The following is a 20,131-nucleotide window of genomic DNA, read 5'->3' as shown; positions in this document are numbered from 1 at the left end:
AAAAAAACAAGGAAACATTTAACTGGGAGATTTGTCAGGGGAAACACTAGAGTCTCTCTTGTCCTTTCTCTATAGCGATGATGAAATGAACCAAAAATTTCAGATTCAGCAACTTTTAGTTCAAATCTTGAGTAATTTGTCATAACTGTGCCTTTTCTCCCTGTTTCCCTTCCTTAGTAATGACTTCTTGACAGCCACCATTTCAAAGTGACCATTAATGATGAGGTTACAGTGAACACTAGATGGATCTGTTGAAGGGCTGTCTTTTTTTTGTTTTGTTTTGTTTTGTTTTTAGCCCTGCCACTTCTTTTTAAAATGCACAAGTACAAGAACAGGATTGCAACTGAATGAATAAGCACCCAATGTCCAAAGAAAAAAACTTTAATGGACCAGAAAGCCTGGAGACCTACTGCTCATAAACACAAAAAGAAAAACAAACCTGGCTACTTGGAATCACAATATAACGATATATGGGGTGAATCAATACTTTTACTGCTCTAAGTACCAATTATTTTGTTGTGTTTTTGAGTAGCGGCAGCATGCATTTTAATATAACAAATGCACCTTAGTAACCAAGCTAGCTAGCTAACCAGCCTTAGCTAACAACACCTTTCTGCCACATATTTTCATGTAAATCATGTCCAGAATGAAAAATAAAAACAAAAAAGTTGACACTAGCTAGAATGTTAAGCTCCAGCCTTAAAAACAGTAGTCCAAAAACTAAGGTCTGCCACTGTGGAGATAAGTTAAAAATATGATCTGTAGTTTATCTCACCGATAGCAAACAGTTCAACACCAGCATTTCTCAGTTCCTCTGCTGGTGGTATAACATCATCTTGGGACTTTCCATCGGTGATCAGGATCCCAATCTTGGGTATTCCAGGCCTTGCACCAGATTCAGGCTTGAAACAGTTCTCAAAGATAAAAGTCAGTGCAAGACCTGTGAAAAAAAAGAGTAGAGAGTAAAAAGGATAGTAAGTGAAGAAGGATTAATCAGGTAGCTGTAAGGTGGCATACTTGATGACACAGTAATATAAATTTTATACATATATATATATATATGTGTGTGTGTGTGTGTGTGTGTGTGTGCGTGTGCGTGTGTGTATTCAAAAATATTCAGCAAAGATAAGTAAAAATAGCAATAGAATAACAGTAGTGTGTGAAAGTAGCGATCATAACAGGACTTTTAAAAAGACAATTGGGAAGAGAATGGCAAGGAAGAACTTTTTAATCTACTATTGTAAAACAAAAGTCAAAATCACAGAGGGTCAGTACCTGTGAGGGTGTTTCCTCCTTTGTAGGGCAGGTTCCTGACAGCATCAACGACTGCATCTTTAGTTGAGAAAGCATTTAAATGCCACTCAATCCTGGGATCGCCACTGTACTGTGCGAGACCTGATAAATGAACAACATGACACAATTACACACAGCTTGTCATTTCCTAGTAATATTCACTCAAACTTGAACTAATTCGATAGACGAAAACAACTTAATTCATGGCTAAAACAGCCATATTGGTCCCATGGTGAACCCATCTGTTCAAGAAGGAAAGAAGCCAGGACCCACCTATCCTTGTTTTATCAATGCCAACATCAAAGGCATTGACCAGGTTTTCCAAGAACATACGGACCAGCCTGAAGTTTAGTCGGCCAATACTCCAGGAGCCGTCCACCAGGATCACAATATCCGCAATAGCCTCAGTGTGACACACAAACTGGTCAACTGAAAAAAAGGAGGAAGGGAGAAAGACTAGTAATTAAAGAAAACGATAATACCACTAAATCCACATTATTTTTATTTTCAATGTGCAATGTGTGGCCAATGTTTTTTATGTTGCATTCTGACCCTACCATCTGCATGTCACTTGAGGCTCATCAGACCAGGGAACATTTTTCAGTCTTCTATTGTCCAGATTTGGTTAACTTGTGTTAATCTTGGCCTCAGTTTCTTGTTCTTAGCTGACAGAACTGGTACGCAGAGTGGCCTTCAGACTCTGCGTACCAGCCCATTTTCTTCAAGGTTCAACATGTTGTGCAGTTAGAGATGCTCTTCTGCATCTCTAAATGCACATCATGTTTGTTGTAATGAGAGGTTATTTGCTGTTGGCTTCCTATCAGCTCAAAGGAGTCTGGCCATTCTCATCTGACTTCTGACATCAGCAAGGCATTTTTGTTGAGAGAACTCCCACTCAGTGGATATTTTCTCTTATTCAGACCATTCTCTGTAAAACCTAGAGGGGGTTTTGTGGGAAAATCCCAGCAGATCAGCAGTTTCTGAAATACGCAGACCAACATGTCTGGCACCAGCAACCACGCAATGTTCAAAAGTCATTTATATCACCTTCATCCCCATTCTGATGCTCAATTTGAACATCAGACGATCATCTATACCATCTCAAACATACAGTTAAACAGCTGTACCTAACAAAGTAGCAAATGAATGTAAATTGCTCCCTCGCACATCCATCAGTGTGGTAGGAAAAGCACTTAAGCGCAAATGAAGACTGGGGCATGCAGAGTAAAAGCGCTTCCAGTGGTTTAAAAGACTGAAACAGCAGCATTATAAAACTAGCAGCCCATTTCCATCACTTCAGACTTACATAAACTTACTGGAGACCTACCACAAGTGTTTCTTTCCAAACAAATCCTTACAATACAGGGACTTCATAAGAGTGGCATTTTTTTAACAGTATGACTGCAATATAAGCACAGCACAGAAATCAGTTCATTCATTGTAATTTATAACAGCTCATCCGCCTTTCTTTGGTATCCTGAAAAGAAATATATCTACTTAAATTTGTAACATAAACCACTTTCCTGTCTACAGGAAAGTAATCGCTATTAATCTACGACATGCTCATAATGTCGGACCTTTGTGTCTCATTGAAGAAAAATCCATAAAGCAAAGAGCTGACAGTAGGAAATGTGGATTTATTTGTGTTTTGACTAAAAATTCAGCTCCTGCCAACTTTAACAAAGCCATTTGGAACTAAGCACAACAGGGTCTTTGGTTTAACATGTTAATTAGCACAGGCGTGTGCTAAATTGCTTGAAAATAAAGAACAAATATAAAACATGCTGGGATGTATTTATTCAAACAGTGGCAGTGATGCATAAATGCTATAAACACAGCAAAACATGCTTCGTAACATTTACACTTACCTCACCATCTGTGCTTTCCGTGTTATCGATTCAAGCCAACACTTTCTCAAGATAAAAATTAATAAATAAGCTACATCGTCTAACGATACACAGGTATTTATTTCAAGAAGCAATTTTTCAGACGGAGCCTTCTGTCTGCTGTCTGTGTGCGTCTGACTGTTTGAACCATCCATCTGCTACAGGCGGCCGACAAACGAGAGAAGGGAAAACAACAAGGTCGGGAGATAGCTGATGACAATCTGTGGCTTGCAAATGCAGAACATTGAAAAAGGTGCCCGTGAAATGCACAAAGGTTATTGTTTTGACAAGGGAAAAAGAATGTGATTTTATATCAGAGTTGAATAATACCCCTTGTTTTAAGGAGAGGAAAAAAAGAAGGCTTTGTTCGGGACTTTCGGCAAAATGGCAAAAGGTTGTAAGGCCAAAGATCATATCGATATCTTTGTGGAGGTTACTCTATTACAAAACAAACAAACGTGGCCTTTAAAGAGACTCTAGCGTTAAAGGTTTTATAGGAACAACCATAAATAAGCACCAAAACAGAAATAGATCAAATCAATCGAGCAGCTACTCTTTGACATAAAATTATAGATATTCATTTTTTATTATCTATAGTAACTAAATAGAATGGCAAGGAAAAGGTTAATGGTTAAGAAAGAAAGAAACCAAGGGTGGGGGTGTGGGGGGGGGGGGGGGGGTTGTTAAATGTGAAAAGCCAGCAGGAGGTGGTAAACAGAGGATTAGAGGGTCAGTAATTACAGCTAAGTACAGCTCGCTGGTCATTCCTGCGTCTATTGTCAGGGTGGTGAGAACGTTAATTAGGACCCATCGGACCCAGCAATCAAGGGTGCTGCGTCCTTCACATTACTCCTGCTGACATCTGTCAGCACTCTGTTGAGTTGACCATAATGTTTATTTAATTGTTAGGGCAGGTTATTTTGTCACCATTTAGGTTACTTAATATCATACATTTATTTAAATTTTCACATAACCAATTTTTTATTTCGATTTTATTTGAACCACAGTCGGCCTACACTGAACTATGAGCTAGATGCCAAAGCTGCCTTTCACTTCCTAGCGCAAGCAACAGTAATCGAATACTGACAGACACTAAGGGAAATTATGCATCTCACTTATTCACTGGTTAGGACTGCTACTAATTTCACATTAACCATGTAGGGCGGCACGGTGGCACGGTGGTGTTAGCACTCACAGCAAGAAGGTCCTGAGTTCAATTCCACCATCAGGCCCAGGCTCTCACCGTGTTCGTGTGGGTTCTCTCCGGGTCCTCCGGCTTCCCCCCACATTTCAAAGACATGCAGTTAGTGTATATACACAACACTATTTATTACATATGACTTTTTTTTTTTTTAAACCAGCTTGTATATGCATGTTTGCACTGAGTAGGAGATGCTCTGTATCTCATTGTACAACTGTATAGTGACAATAAATGCATTCTATTCTATTCTATTTAGGTAACTGGTGACTCTAAATTGCGCATAGGTGCTCAAATGGCTTTTAATAGTTTTTTTTGGCAGAAATAGCCCTGTAGATAAATTTGATCCCATGTGTAGTCTTTCCCCACAAGCTGCAAAACTGTGACATCACAAAAACGTGATAGTCTCTGTGGCAACATTGATTACGATGGTGGAGGAATATCACCAACACAGCATTATCAGATTGAGAGGCTCATGGACATGATAACGTAGTTCTCCTAGCAACAAAAAGCACTCCTAGTATGTTTCTACTGTAGCTGTATTATAATCTCAATATGCTCTCTGATAGTCACCAGTAGGCTAGTCAGAGGTTCTCCTTCTTATAAGCCCCATCTGTCTTTTTTCTCCTCTTTTGCCCTACCTCTTTCTTCCCTTTTTTCTTCTCATCTAACGCCTCTGCTGTGGGTCAAAGTGTGTACGGGGGGAACAGAGTGAAAGCAAAGAAGAGAACCAAAGTTGGAATGAAGGTAAAAAGCCAAAGTGCTGTATCTGAGGGCAGCGAAAGGTCACAGATGTATTGACACTTTCTGTGGAGCCAAGTCTTTCTTTTGTCCAAGTTTATGTTTACTCACTTCACTGCCTCTCTCCACTTCACTGCTAAGCTCATTCCACCTGCCTGACTAATGGGCGACACTCCTGCCATGACATACAAAGTGTTATGACAGAGTATAATTTTCATATAGGTAAGCATTTCTGTCTACAGAAGTACTGCATTGTTACTGTGTTTTATAAAAGACAATTGAGTTTAGATTTTTATATTTCATGTGTACAGTACTGTGTAAGAACTATACAGCCTCTGTTGCCTTAGCTATTGTATTTCCATGTGTTTGGTCATTTTTCTGTAATTCACTCTGCCTATTTCCCATTTTCTCAACTAGAAATTAGTCCTGGATCGAGACTTTTATACAGCACTGTAAAGTAAAAGTAATTTTCTCATAGGCCAAAAATAATGCAATTCTATCATGGGAACAAGCCACCCGATGTTCAAGGCTCAAATTTACATTTTAACATTTTAACGTTAAAAGGCTTAGTGGTGGTACAATAGAGCTCAGAAAAAAGAATAGTGTGATGGTGAACCAAAATACATATGGAACCCTGAAACTAAACCAGCTGTTATGTTCAGTCATCATGTTTTATTAGACGCTTACTGCTGATTTCAATTCTTTATGTAGTTTTTCTACATAAATACTGTACGTGGTGGTGATGATTTTACATTTTTATAGGTTGGACTGAAAAAAAACCCACAAGACCATTTTTCCCCGTGTCACACCACTACTTTACAGTCTAAACCTTGTTTGCTTGGAAGCACATGGTTAGTAAAGGTGCTGAATGAAACTATTTACATACAGACACACACGTGGACATAATCCCAAGCATAACTGGCATGCATGAGCGTGATTAGACTACCCACCTGTGTCTATGGGAAAGACGAGACCATGTTTTACAATTCAAAGCCCACAGAGTCTGCAGAGCTGTGGGGAAAAGTATGTGGCTCCCAGACAATTGGATTAACTTGTGTGGGAGTAGAGTAATGGGTATTAGAAATGTGCACTGTAACAATGGAAGCCACTGTTGGCTATAAAGTCAGGGAGCAGCATCAGAGACAGGACTGAGGGTTGTGAGACAAGCAGTTAGTGGGAACACTTGTTACACTACATAGCCACTCAAAAATGCTCATGGAGGCTTAAAAACACAGTCACTGTTGGATACATGCTTTCTTCAAAGAGAGATAAACTAAAGCAAAGCAGCTTTAGTTTACACTCAAACGTATGCATGCAGAGAGTAATAAATGTGCAGCAGAGTAACAGATAAATTGAGAGACTCCTATCAACACATCTAAACACACACGCATGTAGTTTAGAAAACTTTTCCACCCTCGTCGTCTCTGTTCTCTTTGTCTGTCTCTGTTCTCATTAACAGTCATTCTTCCCAGCCGGCCTTGATTTATTGCTGACCTCTATTTAGCCAGGGATCAGACAGAGTGTGCTGTCATTTCAATCTCTCTCTAGTTAAGTTTTATTTCCCCCGTCACTGTGATTGTGTTTCAGTGTCTGGAATTAACATTGAGGACAGTGACAGGCATGCAGATGGATGGAGAGTAGCAGCAGAGAGAGTCCCCACATCAGTGAGAACCCTTCCTTTATTATCCTAGACTGATTCCTTAGTGAACAAACTCTTACAAGTGCACTTCACCTCTAAGATGAGGCTAATTCACTGCACAAATAATTTGACACTTACTCCCAAACAGCTTAACTCAAGTTGATTTTTAATTTTTTTTGCTATAATACTCAAAGTATTAGCTTCACTGAAACAATGTTATCCGTGGGGTGAATTACTTATTTTATGTAAGGTGTTTTCTCAATATATAGTTTCAGGATGAATAGTAATAAGATCAATTTCTCCACCCAGCAGATTACCATAAAGAACCAAAATGTTTCATATAGGCAATTTCCTCTAAGTTGTAGCATAAAAGGCCACTTAATCTCAACATTGTCTGGTCCTTTCCGCCCCCTCTGATCATGTGTAGGTGTGTTTGTTGAGTGCTCTACCAAACGGGAGAGAAAGTGTGGATCGCATTTAAAGAGACAACCACAGTGAAGCACCAGTTAGGTGAACTGGCCTTGCTAGCCAGTTTTATATATCATAATTTAGCACAGACCTCTTTAGCATATGTGCTACAAAGAGACATAGACAAATTTATTAAAGTGACTGAATGCTTACTTTCTAGAAAATAATAACTGGCTAAATTTAGAGGAAGTGTCCAACTAGCCATTGATACGTGTGGTGTTGTATTTCCATTAAATTACAGTAAGAACAGTAACAGGCAAATTCCAAGATACATTACAATGTTGAAAGTATTCACTCACCCTTTCAAATCTTTGAATTCAGGAGTTCCAATCATTGTCACAGGTGCGTAAAATAAAGTACCTCGGCATGAAGACTACTACAAAAAAAATGGGTCACCCTCAGGAGCTCAGTTAAAACCAGCGTGGGGCCATGATAGGATGCCACCTGTTCAGATGCAACATGTCCAATTGTGAAATTTCTTCACTACTAAATATTTCCACAGTCAGCTGTTAGTGGTATTATAACAAATGGGAAGTGATTGGGAATGAGAGCAACACGGCCACAAAGGGGTAGGTCACGCAAAATCAGAGAGGTCAGCAGATACTGAGGCGCATAGTGCACAGAGGTCGCCAGTTTTCTCTGGAGTCAGTCACTATACACCTCCAAACATCATGTGGCCCCAAGTACAGTGAGGAGAGAGCTTCATAGCATGGGTTTCCATGGCCGAGCAGCTGCATCCAAAACTAACCTCACCAAGTGCAATGCAAAGCGTCAGATGCAGAGGTGTAAAGTTCGCCACCACTGCTCTGGAGCCGTGTTCTCTGGAGTGATGAGTCATGCTTCTGTGTCTGGAAATCTGACAGACAAGTCTGAGTTTGGCGGCTACCAGGACAACAGTATTTGTCTGACTGCGCTGTGCCAAGTGTAAAGTTTGGAGGAAGGGGAATTGTGGTGTGGGGTTGTTTTTCAGGATTTGGACTCAGCCCCTTAGATAAGCAACTCTTAATGTTTCAACTAGTGCTGTCAGCGTTAATCTCGTTAAAATGACGTTAAAAGGATAAACCGAATTAACGCGGCAAATCTCAGTTTGGGAGTTAACGTGGGAGGGCTGCACGGCGTCAACGTGTTAGCACGGTTAGCTCGTTAACACGTTAGCGCTATGTAGCCCCACGCACGGAGCGATCCGCATTAACTCGTTAACGGAGATTTGCTGCGTTAATGCGGTTATGGCGTTAACGTCATTTTAACGAGATTAACGCTGACAGCACTAGTTTCAACATACCAAGACATTTTAGAGCATTTCAGCTCCTACCTTTGTGGGAACAATTTCGGGATGCACAAAGCAAGGTCCATAAAGGTAAGGATGAGCAAGTCTGGTGTGGAAGAACTAGACTGGCCAACACAGAGTCCTCCTGACCTCAACCTGACAGAACAGCTTTGAGATGAATTAGAGCTAGGCTCATCCAACATCAGTGTCTGACCTCTAAAACACTGTAAACCCAGATTTTGATTCAACTTAAAAATAATGAGTTCTTATCACTTAAATATGTCTAATTTGTGAACATTACTTGTTACTTTTGATTAAACTGAGCTTTTTCATGTCCTTTTTTATTGTAATTGTGTTTTTAAGTCCAATCAATAATAGCTTCTACTGAAACAAGTGCATATTACTTAAACATCTGTAATTTCTTTACATTAATTATAAATTCTAAGTAAGTTCTACTTTTTATTAGCCTATTTTATTGTAATTATGTGTTTGAGTTCAAACAACTTAATATAATCAAAAATCTAGTTCATACCAGTTTTGACAGAGTGGCTTTGAGGAGCTCTGGACCTTGTGAAACAGAGCAGACATGGAACCGAACACACATGAACAATTAGCTGCACTGAAGCGAGCAAGTTGTCCAGCCCACGTTTTGTGCCTTCGGTGAATGACCAGAGTTTAGTCACAAAACAAAAACAAGCACAAAACCTACACTGGTTGCTTCTCCACTGATAGGTGAAGTAACAAACCTAATTACTGATAAGTTAGTGTATTTTATCGATAAGTTATAAGGTAGTTAACCAGCTAACATCGCCCAACACTTCCTTAGCTAATGTTAGCTATAAATTCACTGAGAATGTTAGCTAGCTAATTTATAGCCACAAGTTCTTTGTTTTTAAATTGATTTCACCAAAGGGGCTCTGTTGTACTCATCAAAATTATATTACAGAGAAATATTGCAGTCTGGGTTGATGCATAAAAAGATAACACTATGGTTAACTCATCTGAACATGAACATGTTTTGTTTTTACATGTTTTAGGTGTTTCTGGAGTTCAGCACAGTGGTTGTTAAGAGCCTGAGACTGGAGTTCTACGAGGCCCTTGACCATCACAGTCCCAGACTAATGGAGATCTTTAAGTCAAAGAGGGGTCTCACAGACAGATGTTACCTGACCTTATGCAACAAACAAATGTTAGTTCATTTTCAAATCTTTACGTAATAGAAATCAGTTGGCTACTTGATTGAACTTGAACGATCACATCCTGTCTTATCCTGTCTTCCTTCTCTCACCCTAACTGGTCGCAGCAGATGGCAGAACCAGGCCCCTCACTGAGCCTGGTTCTGCCAGAGGTTTCTTTCTGTTAAAAGGGAGTTTTTCCTTCCCCCTGTCGCCAAAGTGCTTTTTCATAGGGGGTCATATGATTGTTGGGTTTTTCTCTGTATGTATTATTATAGGGTCTAACTTTCAATATAAAGCGCCTTGAGGTGACTGTTGTTGTGACACTGGGTATGTTAACAGGTTAACAGGGGTTCCAGTACTTAAATGGTTGTGCTTTTTATTATGTTTGCGATCATATTGTTCAGGGTGACATATTGACTCTATTCGAAATGTGTGATCTCCTCTCTCCTCCTTCATTCCACCAGACTTCGGATGTGACGGAGGTCAGATGCCTTGTCCTCAAGGGGCTTCCTGTCATTTTCGGCAATGATCCATCTGCCTTCTTCAAGTTCTTGTAAGGAACTGATTTTTCTTTACCTCCTCTTATCCCCCATTCCCTAGTTCCACCTGTTTACTACCTCTCCACTTTTCCCTTGACCTCCCTTCCCCTCTCTCCACCTCCCCTTCTCTCTCTCTACCATACATATTATTTAAAGGTTTGCATATGTTAATAGTTACTTTTTTATTGTTATTATTGTCATTGACTATCCCAAGTGATTTTCTGTGGCAGTGGTTGGACACTGGACAGGGCAGGCACATCAGCTTTGTACATATAGAGCCTGTTTATAGCACTGTGTTGTCATGTTGACGTGATGATCCTGTGTTCCTTTTTTCACAACACTGATGATGAGGAACATTTGTACAATGATGTGCCAGTGGAGATCCTCTTCCATGAACAAGAAAAATTTCTCCACACATGCAGTCCCTTCATCGCAATGCATCCTCAGTGGGAATCATCTTAGGGGGCAAGGTTGTGATGGATGTTGAGAACCTGCCCCAGGCCATGCACATCTCAACTACCCAAAGTTTTTTTTACAAAAAGTACTTCTGAACTCAAACTTCAAACACTCAAGAATCAGCAGAAAGGTGGAGGGAAAGTATGGGCTCTCCATGTAGTATTTTGTTTGGATTTTTGTTCACCCTCCAGTTCTCTCCCTGTATTCTTTATTTTTTGCCGTTCCACAGACAAATTTGTTATTTGTTGATGTTAAGATACCAGTGTCCTGCAGGGCTGAGTTTCTCATGTTAGTTTATTCACCATATTTCAACAGACACAGTTCAGTATTGTAAAGAATACATTTTCTATTACTTTTGTTGCTGAAACAAAGACATCACCAATAGTAAATTGTTGCATGTATTTCTTTTACTGGCTCTATTGATTGAAAGATATATTTTGATTTTCAAGAACTGTAAAAGTTAAGTTTGATCAGTGAGAATATACAATTTAGTTCGGTTGGTAATGGAGTAATGCTTACTTAATAAGCTGAGTTAAACATGGTAACTAAGTATCTTCAGTTACTGTATTAGTACATTCAAATCTTCCATTCCTTTAGGGGCTCAAGTACATTGAACGTAGTCCAGTGCATTTGTTCAACTAATGCTTCATTACTTAAAAAATATAAGGCAACAAGTTACCTTGATTTTTTAAAAGTAGATTCAACTTATCCAGGTTTACAGTGAATGTGCTTCTGGAAGAAGAAGAATCCCATAAACACTCCTAAACCTTGTGGAAAACCTTCCCAGAAGAGCTGAAGCTGTTATAACTGCAAAGGGTGGGCCGACATCGTATTAAACCCAATGGATTAAGAACAGGATGTCACTCAAATTCATATGTTTGTGAAGGCAGACGAGCAAATATTTCTGGCAATATAAAATAGTAACTTTGCATTTGTAGATATTTGTGTTTTTGACCATCCTAACTTTGTAAACAATGTTTGAAATAACCATGAACCCCAGTCACGACTCGCACTATTCAGCGTGTTTGTGATGTTTTTTATTTGCAATAAGTTTCATTTCGGCACAGTTGTTTCGTCCACAACCAGAAAGCCTCCCAGGTGACTCCACTAAAAAAAAGGGGTGAGAGCATGATTACAGGATGAGAAGCTGCTGCCCTGCCAGCCTCCCTGGCACTGCCCCTCGAGCCTGCTGCACCACCATAGCTGGACTGGCCATCGGGCATACCGGGCATTTGCCCGGTGGGCCGCTGGCGATTTTTTGTTTTTATGGGCCGATCGATATTTTTTTTTTTTTTTTTTTTTGGAAGGGTTTAAATAATGAAAGGTGTTGGATTGGCCAATTGGTCATGATCCACTCTGGGCTGGACCAATTACAGCCGAGGAGGTCGGATGCACCCTCCCCCTTGTTTAGCAATCTTATAGACAACTAAAGAAAATGAAGAACAAAAAAAGAAAAGGAGGTGCAGAAAAAATTAGGGCCAAAAAGAAACAAGCCCTTCAGGCAGACGCTGCCAAATGTGTAAAAATAACTGAATTGTTTGGCGGTAGCTATGGCATAGCTTCCACAGATTTAGCAACATCAGCAAGTGGTGGAGGCCAGCAGGTGGATAAGGGAAAGGGGAGGCAAGAGGAGGAGAGACCCGAGGCGGCCGCCGGTCATAGTGGCAGAGGAACTGAACTTCAGGTAAGAAGTTATGACCTGCTGTCTATCTGTGTCAGATATAAACCAAGTTTAGTTGTAGTTTGTTTTCGTTGTGCTGACTTTTTACAGTCGCTTAGAATAACTGGTACTGCGTACTAGCTAGCATGACGGAGTTTATATACTGCTGGGCGGGTGCTATGAAGTTACTGATAGTAAATTTTATTTTATGCTTAAGGTTAGTTTCTCAAACTCCTCAAAATCTTAACAAATTGTGCCAATCCTTACATGTTGCACCAGGCTGATTTATCATCAAAAGTGGAGAAGTCTGTGACAGAGGAGACAGAAGAGCAGCAGAGAGATGGAGCAAGAGAGAGAAATAAAAGAGCAGGAGAGAGAGATGGAGAGATGACTTTATGTCATCCATGAGGGATGCATTTGACATATGTTTCACATATTATAGCCCAACAAGTTACTTATAGCAATTTAAATACGAACAATCAGTTTTTGGCAGACAATTACTTTTTGGCACAACACCGGCTATTGCAGTTAATAATACAACAGCTTCTTGCCATTTTTTGTGTTTCTTTTTATCGCTGTGTAACTGAGTTCAATTTAAAGCCTGCATGCGCTAGTACCTCTTGCCACAAGTTCCCAGAATCCTTTGCGGTTTTACCCCTGAATGACGTCACATTTTTGGTGGGCCGGTCTCTAGTCAAAATGCCCTTCACAACTTCATATTCAATGCTCGGAAAGGCTTGAGCGCTGCCCCATAGAGCGGTTTCCTGCCCAGAACAGGCTTTCTCTTTTTCTCTCTTACAAAAAAATGATGGTACACAAGAGCTCAGAAAAAGATTTTCTTTGTTTGCCTGTTTATTCAGACGAGAGACACGCAACAGACTGATACACCTGTCGTTTGCTCAGTGGCCTTCAGTGTCACTCAGGAAGGCACACGCATTCACATTCATCTGTGAGACCCATAGGCCTGTGTGAGCGTAAGCACTGAGCTCCACTGGGTTTTAAGGTGTAAATCCAACAGCTGTTTTCAGAAAGGCTTGTGTCGTTCCACCAGAGACCTTTCGCTGCTTGTCCTCTTGATCTTTAATCCACTGTCTTGTTCTGTACCTCTTCACTGAATACACAGACGCAATGACAGAACAGACACTGGATGTATGCGGAAAGCAGCACATGGCCTACAAACTTTCTCTCTATACCTTTCTCACTCATTCCTCTACTTGTGCTTGTTTGTCTATCCTTGGTCTTTTCTTTCTACTTTATGTCTATATAAACATTTATTGAACTACATATGTGTGTCTCTGCATTGATAGCACTCTCTTATCATATCTGGTTATATTTTAACTCCATGCACATTAAGATCTCTAGACATGGGTGTTGCACTGAAAGAAGGCATTTTTGTTGCCATTCAATAAAACACCAGCTTAAATATTAATTTGGTCAGAGGCATAGCCTGCCATCCCACCCACTCCCCACTCCTCTTATTCTATCTTTTAGTTTGTCTTAGTCAGGCATAAATTACAGTGTGATAAATGTATACATTCATCAACTTAAGGGAAGGGAAATGGGCCAGTAAACTCTGGAAAGACACCTTACTGCAGCTTACCCATTTATGAGGCACTGGAAAATCATGGAAATGTATTCAAAACATAGCTATAGCTCTGCCTGTATACCATAATAAAACAGTTTTCTAACTCTGTACTTGAATCAACAGGTCTCATGTGCTTTATCAGCTGCAAAGGACAAAGAGCGATATATTATAAGGAAAGGAGGGCATGTGAGAATAGCAGAAAGAAGGCAGGAGGTCTCGAAGTACGACAGTTGTAAAAGTAACGGCACTTGGAAGTAACTAAACGCGGAGCATGAAAGTAAATACATAAAAGTGCAGATTTAACAGGAATATGAAAAAGAACCAGTGTTAACTGTAACTGAAACCGAGGGTACAAAAGAGTAAAAGCAATACCAAGCATGCAATCCGAACTTGAAACAAGCCACCAAGGACTGAACAGAAATGTAGTAATAATGACTCAAAACCATGGCTCTAACACCAAGGACAATGACAATGTCCTTGTTGTTAGAGCCATGGTACCATATTAAGTAGGTAATAACCTTGCCCCATTTCACTTATTGAATGCCATATAAAACTTAAGGTTTATGTAAAAATATGTGATGTTGCATCATTTTCACCCTATTTAAAAACACTGTTAGCTCAGGTCTGCTTTAATTGCACCTGCAGAGGACGGAGTATTTCAGCAGAAACAGGCAAAGACAAAATGTCATAGCTCACCCCACATCCACAGAACACAATGAAGACAGAGTGAAGAGAAGTTATAGCAGTGGAATCTGTGAGGAAGTGGGCTCTAATTATTCTAATTGACCTCTGCACTTAAGAAGTCCTTGCTACTAATGACTAAAGTGCCATTAGCACACACACACACACACACACACACACACACTTGTTAACCAAGTATCATACAAATAGCTCAATTCACCCATGAACGTCTGCTGTTAATGGAGGACAAAAATCTGTCTATGTCACAAGACCACACACACACACACACACACACACACACACACACACACACACACACACTGTGTGCAGGCCTGCTCACGCATCTCCGAGCACATCCAGCATATTTGAAGATGACATTTCTTTAGTCCTCTTTCAGCAGGAATAATCTAGTAGTTGGAAAACATCCAAAGTAAAGAGTAAAGCAGCTCTTGTAATGATACAAGAAGTGAGAGCAGACAGAGATGAAACGTGTATTTCTGCAGGACGTTTACCTGAGCTCCCTGTGTGGTTTATTCGTATATGTTTTCCCCTAAATACTTCTCTTCAGTCCCATCCTTTCTTAGCCCTTCATGTGCCACACCAGTTTGCAATAAAACCGCGTTTCACATTCGTCACATCATTACTTTCACATCACGTCTACAACATCCATTTTAAATTTCTTGGAGCCTTTCACGCTCTCACCATGACATACATATTTGGTTCATTTTGCTCTCAAATGGAAAGAAGTGATGTAATGTTAAGAGGCCTTCAAAGGAAATGATAGGATTCCCTATTAGTTATTTTGTGGCCTGCACGTGCTTGAACGGGCTGCATGCCTTCCCTGTATTTGCCTCCTTTAATCTGCGGTGTTGGTTTGGGCCTCTTCCCTTAATCTCTCTGGGCGTGTGCCATTAGGGTGACACATCTCTCTGGCCACAAACAGTTGACATCTTGTGTGTCCAGTGAGCATTGCACAGACTGACTAAATGAAAGAAGAAAGCTAGGAATGTTTTTGTTTTTTTTAAAGGAGAGAGAAATACACAAAGTCTGTGGAAGTCTATAAGTAGTAATTCAGGAAGCTAATAGGGCAATAAAAAAGCAGTGGACACAGACGCAGAGAGATAGAGAGGCTAAATGAATCCTAAAGCTAGAAATTAGCAGAGCAAAAGATATAGAGATGTGCACACACGGAGCTAAACGTGGTGTCAGAGTTGAAATACGTATTAATGTGACAAATTAAGGTTGGCTGTAAATATAGAAACCTCACTCCTCAGGTGTGTGTTTGTTACCCTCTGTAGAGATGATGGATACCAGAGGACTCTCTGTCTCACACTAGCAGTGTGGTGAATGTCAACAGAATCTCATTGGCCTCGAGTTAAACTTTAACTGCATCTGTCCCTTGGGTTGTCTGTGTGTGTGTGTGTGTGTGTGTGTGAGCACTGGATCCAGGCCTCAGTCAGGGAGGGAGGAAGGCAACACTCCACTCACATCTCCACTCACATCCTGTCAGCTAATATCTATTGAAGAAGGCGCCGTTAGCGTGGAGGAACGAAGAGGCTTTTACCCATTACTGCTCAATGATTTTCACTCCGATTGCTTCATGTACGAAATCCACTCAAGCGTTTAACGAGCAGACCGGTAATAATATGAGATCAGTTGAAAAGGTCTGAAAGGCATCAGCACCGTTAGTAACGCTGACAACTCAGAACAGGAACAGTTACATCGATATGAAAACAGAAAGTGATCGCTATAATATGTAGAAATGAGTTAAACTGACTCTCACTCTGAGCAATCGTTGGTCGGATGATCCATAAAAACTCTGGTGGGTGGGATTAGAAATAAAGAGGGGAGAGCTGCAGGAGGAGGGCTGTCTGTCTTCTGCAACATTATTGCCAAAAGAGATAAATTTGCTTTTTTCTACAAACTGTTTTTTTTCTCCTATTTATTTTTAAATCACTGTGGTTAATTTGACATTACAGGGTTAAGATTTCAATAAAGATTAAAAGACACTCGTACTTACTCATAGTTACACTGTCTTCTGAATCTTTATGTTCTTCAGAGTGGCAAACATCTGTTTTTACATCTTCTAACAGGCTACTGAGCTAAATCGGTAAAAAATATAGTCATGGACATACCTAGACACATGCACACACTCATACACAGACACACAGATGTCTATGGTCTAATATTCTCCAGCTGTCTAAATTATAGTTATTATTTTTAAAGAAACATTTAGTGCAAATTTCCACAGAAAACACATTACTGTCTTGTAGTAGTTGTCAGGGGACAACTAATGGATTTGTTTGAGCTTTTTTTAAGCTAAAAAAGCACTCAAATATTTATTATTGCTGGCTGCTGGATTCCATGCGACTTTATTTTGGAAGAAACCATCATCCACAGCAATCAGTTCATGTAAAAAACAATGGAGGCAGAATCTGTATAGCTTTTAACTCGTCCTCTCATTTGTGTTAGGAGCTCAAGTCTTCAGCCTCATTTCATAGGTGTTTGTATTACTGGTCTCTTTAGGGGTGGCCACAGAGGATCATGTACCTCCATCCTATGTGTAGCATCTGTATCCTTCTCTTTCACTGCCTCCTAACATGCCTTCCTCCTCTCCTCTTCCTTTGTCTTTGGCTAACAGTAGCAGTTTCCAGCTCAGGTGCTGACCAGCAGCACCTGAGGCGGTTGTTGTTGATCCAGGCACTGACCAATCTGGTATAGAAATCATGTTCCTTATGATCCGCATGTTTGATGTGGCAAATATTTTACGCTGGATGCCCTTCCTGACACAACCCTCCCCTATTTGTAGGAGAGTGTGCGGCCCCACAGTGACATTCTACATAATTAACACTCACCGGATGCCCTAAAAACACTAATTAGAGAAGAAATATTGCAAAGGATTTCCAAGTTAAATTGTCTGTGTCATTTAGAGGGAAGAATGATAAAAGCTGTGCTTCTTCTGGGAGAGAAGCTGCTGAAATGAACTCAGACTTTTTTTCAGTGGCGGCATCGAATCAAGCACACAAACATGGCAACCTTTTGAACTGATGTCATTCGGTCTCAATGGATAATAGCATTACACACTATTTGCTCTGCCTCTTAGTCCAAGTTAAAAATGGAAAAAAAAGCATATGTTGGTGTTTTGACACTTTGGACTGTGGGAATAAAATATGAACAATCAAGTATGCAGACTGTTTTTCAGTGTTTTTTCCTCTTTTTTTTTGCTGGCAAAGATGAAACTGTCCGATACAAGTGGAAACTAAATGTCTGACAAACTCCGTTTGCAGCTCCTGCTGACAAGGAGCTGAATATGTTTTTTTCATTCAGTGTCATTAGCTTTGGAATAATTTATAGACTTTATGAGCTGCTGTTGTACCTCATCTGTCCTTTTTTCCCTCATCTCGTTTCTAGCGAATCCATCCTTATGTTAACACAAGGAGATTCACAACAAAGATTTCTTAGAGAACTGTATTCCAGAGACAAATGTGAATATAAAAGAGTCTTCAACTTAGAAATGGATATTCAAGGAGAAAACAAAATCTCTTCACATCTTCCAGCAGCGAGTAGCAGAATCCAGTGGGTTGATTTAGAGGCTGTAGGAAAAAAAAGGCTTTAAGTCCCTGACCAATGATCTGAGTCATCAGCTTTTAAGGGGTGCAGGCCTACAAATGACTGACATGGACAGACTCCAAACTACAAACCGAGGTACAAACCAAGGTAAAATCTCCTTGAAAAGCTTCTGCTGTTGCTCAGAGCCAGAGACAGTCAACGACACCCCAAGAGCAGACAGAAAATTTGTTTCATTCAAAGCTCCTGGAAAGAACAAAGTCTGTATTTAGTGCAGAGGAGCCTGTGCTTACAGTCTGCAAGATATGGTTAAGTCGTTTGGACATTTTTAGGTTGGCCGAAGTAGCTCTGCTGCCCAACTTCAATGCATCGTCGTAATAATGTTCACAAAAAGAGTTGTTGTGGTACTTGTCATACTGTCCAACTTGGTTTTCCAAGTAGAGATGCTTAACAGTGTCTGACGTATTTACTAAACATCAAGCTTAAATGCAACACACACTCATAAATTGTACACACAGCTGGCTCGAGTGCAAAGAAATAACCAACCTGTCTGATGTCTGGAACACATACATTCGGGATGTAGAGATGGGATTATGTGCGAGCTCTTAATAAAAGTTTTTGTAAACAACCCACCCTAACAGGAAGCAAACTGATTACTACTCTGGAACAAAGTGCTGCACACACACAGAAACACACTTTCTAATGCATCGTGCAGCGCCATCTCTTTGGAGCTTGATATTTCATTGTTATTATCACGATCGAGGACAGTAGAAGACACACACACACACACACACACTGAGCCTGATAGAGAGGAAAAGAAAGACACCGTTACGTGTTACGGTACATAAAAGGGCCTCCTTTATTCATCCACAGTTACCCATTATCATCACTACAGTACACAAAGATGCAAACACCAACACACACTTTCACAAATACGACTGAAGCACAGCAGGATATTATTATAATCCCCAACAGGTAGAAGGCAGAACACCAATCAAGGTCACCTCTAGTGGAGGGCGAGTGGTTCTGATAACAGCAAACTGAAGTAAGCTTTCTAATTTGCCTACCGATAGGAAGGAGAAGAGGAGCGGAGGGGGAGGACAGCACGAGAGAAACAAAGAGGAATAACATCAAAGATCTAAACCTGTGTGTGTGCATGTGTGGTTTGGGTTGACTGCAGGCAAATTCACCACGCAAGCTCACATAGAGTATTTTTGGGAAACTCAGCCTGATACTAGTTACGTATTGCTAGTATCAGTTACGTATTGCTAGTGAATGAGTGGTTATATTTGAGTTACTGTTGCCTTCCTATTATCTCAAAGCAGCCTGACCTTTCTCTTCTGACCTCTGGCATCAACAACATATTTTCATCCAGAGAACTGCCGTTGCCTTCTCCCGTTTTGATCCTAGAGAAGGATGTGTGGGCAAATCCCAGAAGATCAGCATTTTCTGAAGTATTCAGACCAGAAAACCAACATCAATGCCATGTTCAAAATCGCTTAAATCACCTCTCTTCCCTATTCTGATGCTCCGTTTCGATTAGATTTGTTTTCTATAGAAACAGCTACAACCTCAGTCTCTGCTGACATATACCGTTGCTGTCATTTTAGTTGTTGTTTAAATTCTATTTGCCAGATATAGCAGACAGAAAAGCAATTTACCAAAAATGAAAACGTAACATGAGAAAAATGTAAATACATCTCATTTTCATATTACTATAGAAATATATAGATGTGACAATCAAACATTATTTATGGTGAATTCATCACTCTTCCACCGCTCGCTGTACAGGTTAATATACTATAATAAGACACTTTAAGTGCCACTAGAGATTGCATTCAATATGAAACCTGTGATTTACTATCAGTGTGTTTTCCACCCAAGAGCCAATTTATTAAGTATTCATGGATATGAATTGCTCAGTGATTCTCTCCTGGAGAGTGCATGTCGGTCTCTTGCTCCAACAGCAACTA

The 20,131-nt window shown here is 40.2% G+C and overlaps 1 protein-coding gene and 1 long non-coding RNA gene across 2 annotated transcripts in view; one reads left to right on the top strand and one right to left on the bottom strand.

Moving 5' to 3' along the window:
* The window catches only part of LOC309717592 (collagen alpha-1(XIV) chain-like), a 157,122-nt gene that overhangs the window by 106,504 nt on the left and 30,487 nt on the right, over nt 1–20,131 (bottom strand). Inside the window, exons 6-8 of the mRNA XM_082552272.1 lie at nt 1,567–1,722; nt 1,276–1,395; nt 776–940 (exon numbers count right to left, since the gene is read on the bottom strand). Of these exons, the coding sequence (XP_082408398.1) occupies nt 776–940; nt 1,276–1,395; nt 1,567–1,722 (441 nt within the window). The remainder of the gene's footprint in view (nt 1–775; nt 941–1,275; nt 1,396–1,566; nt 1,723–20,131) is intronic.
* On the top strand, nt 9,096–10,216 carry LOC309717596. The gene is made up of 3 exons (XR_014279751.1): nt 9,096–9,224; nt 9,530–9,681; nt 10,135–10,216. It is a non-coding gene; the product is annotated as an uncharacterized lncRNA (long non-coding RNA).

The sequence above is a fragment of the Aulonocara stuartgranti genome (genome assembly GCF_965226115.1).
Source record: "Aulonocara stuartgranti genome assembly, chromosome: 11".
Taxonomy (NCBI): domain Eukaryota; kingdom Metazoa; phylum Chordata; class Actinopteri; order Cichliformes; family Cichlidae; genus Aulonocara; species Aulonocara stuartgranti.
This window is presented reverse-complemented; position numbering and strand designations above follow the sequence as displayed.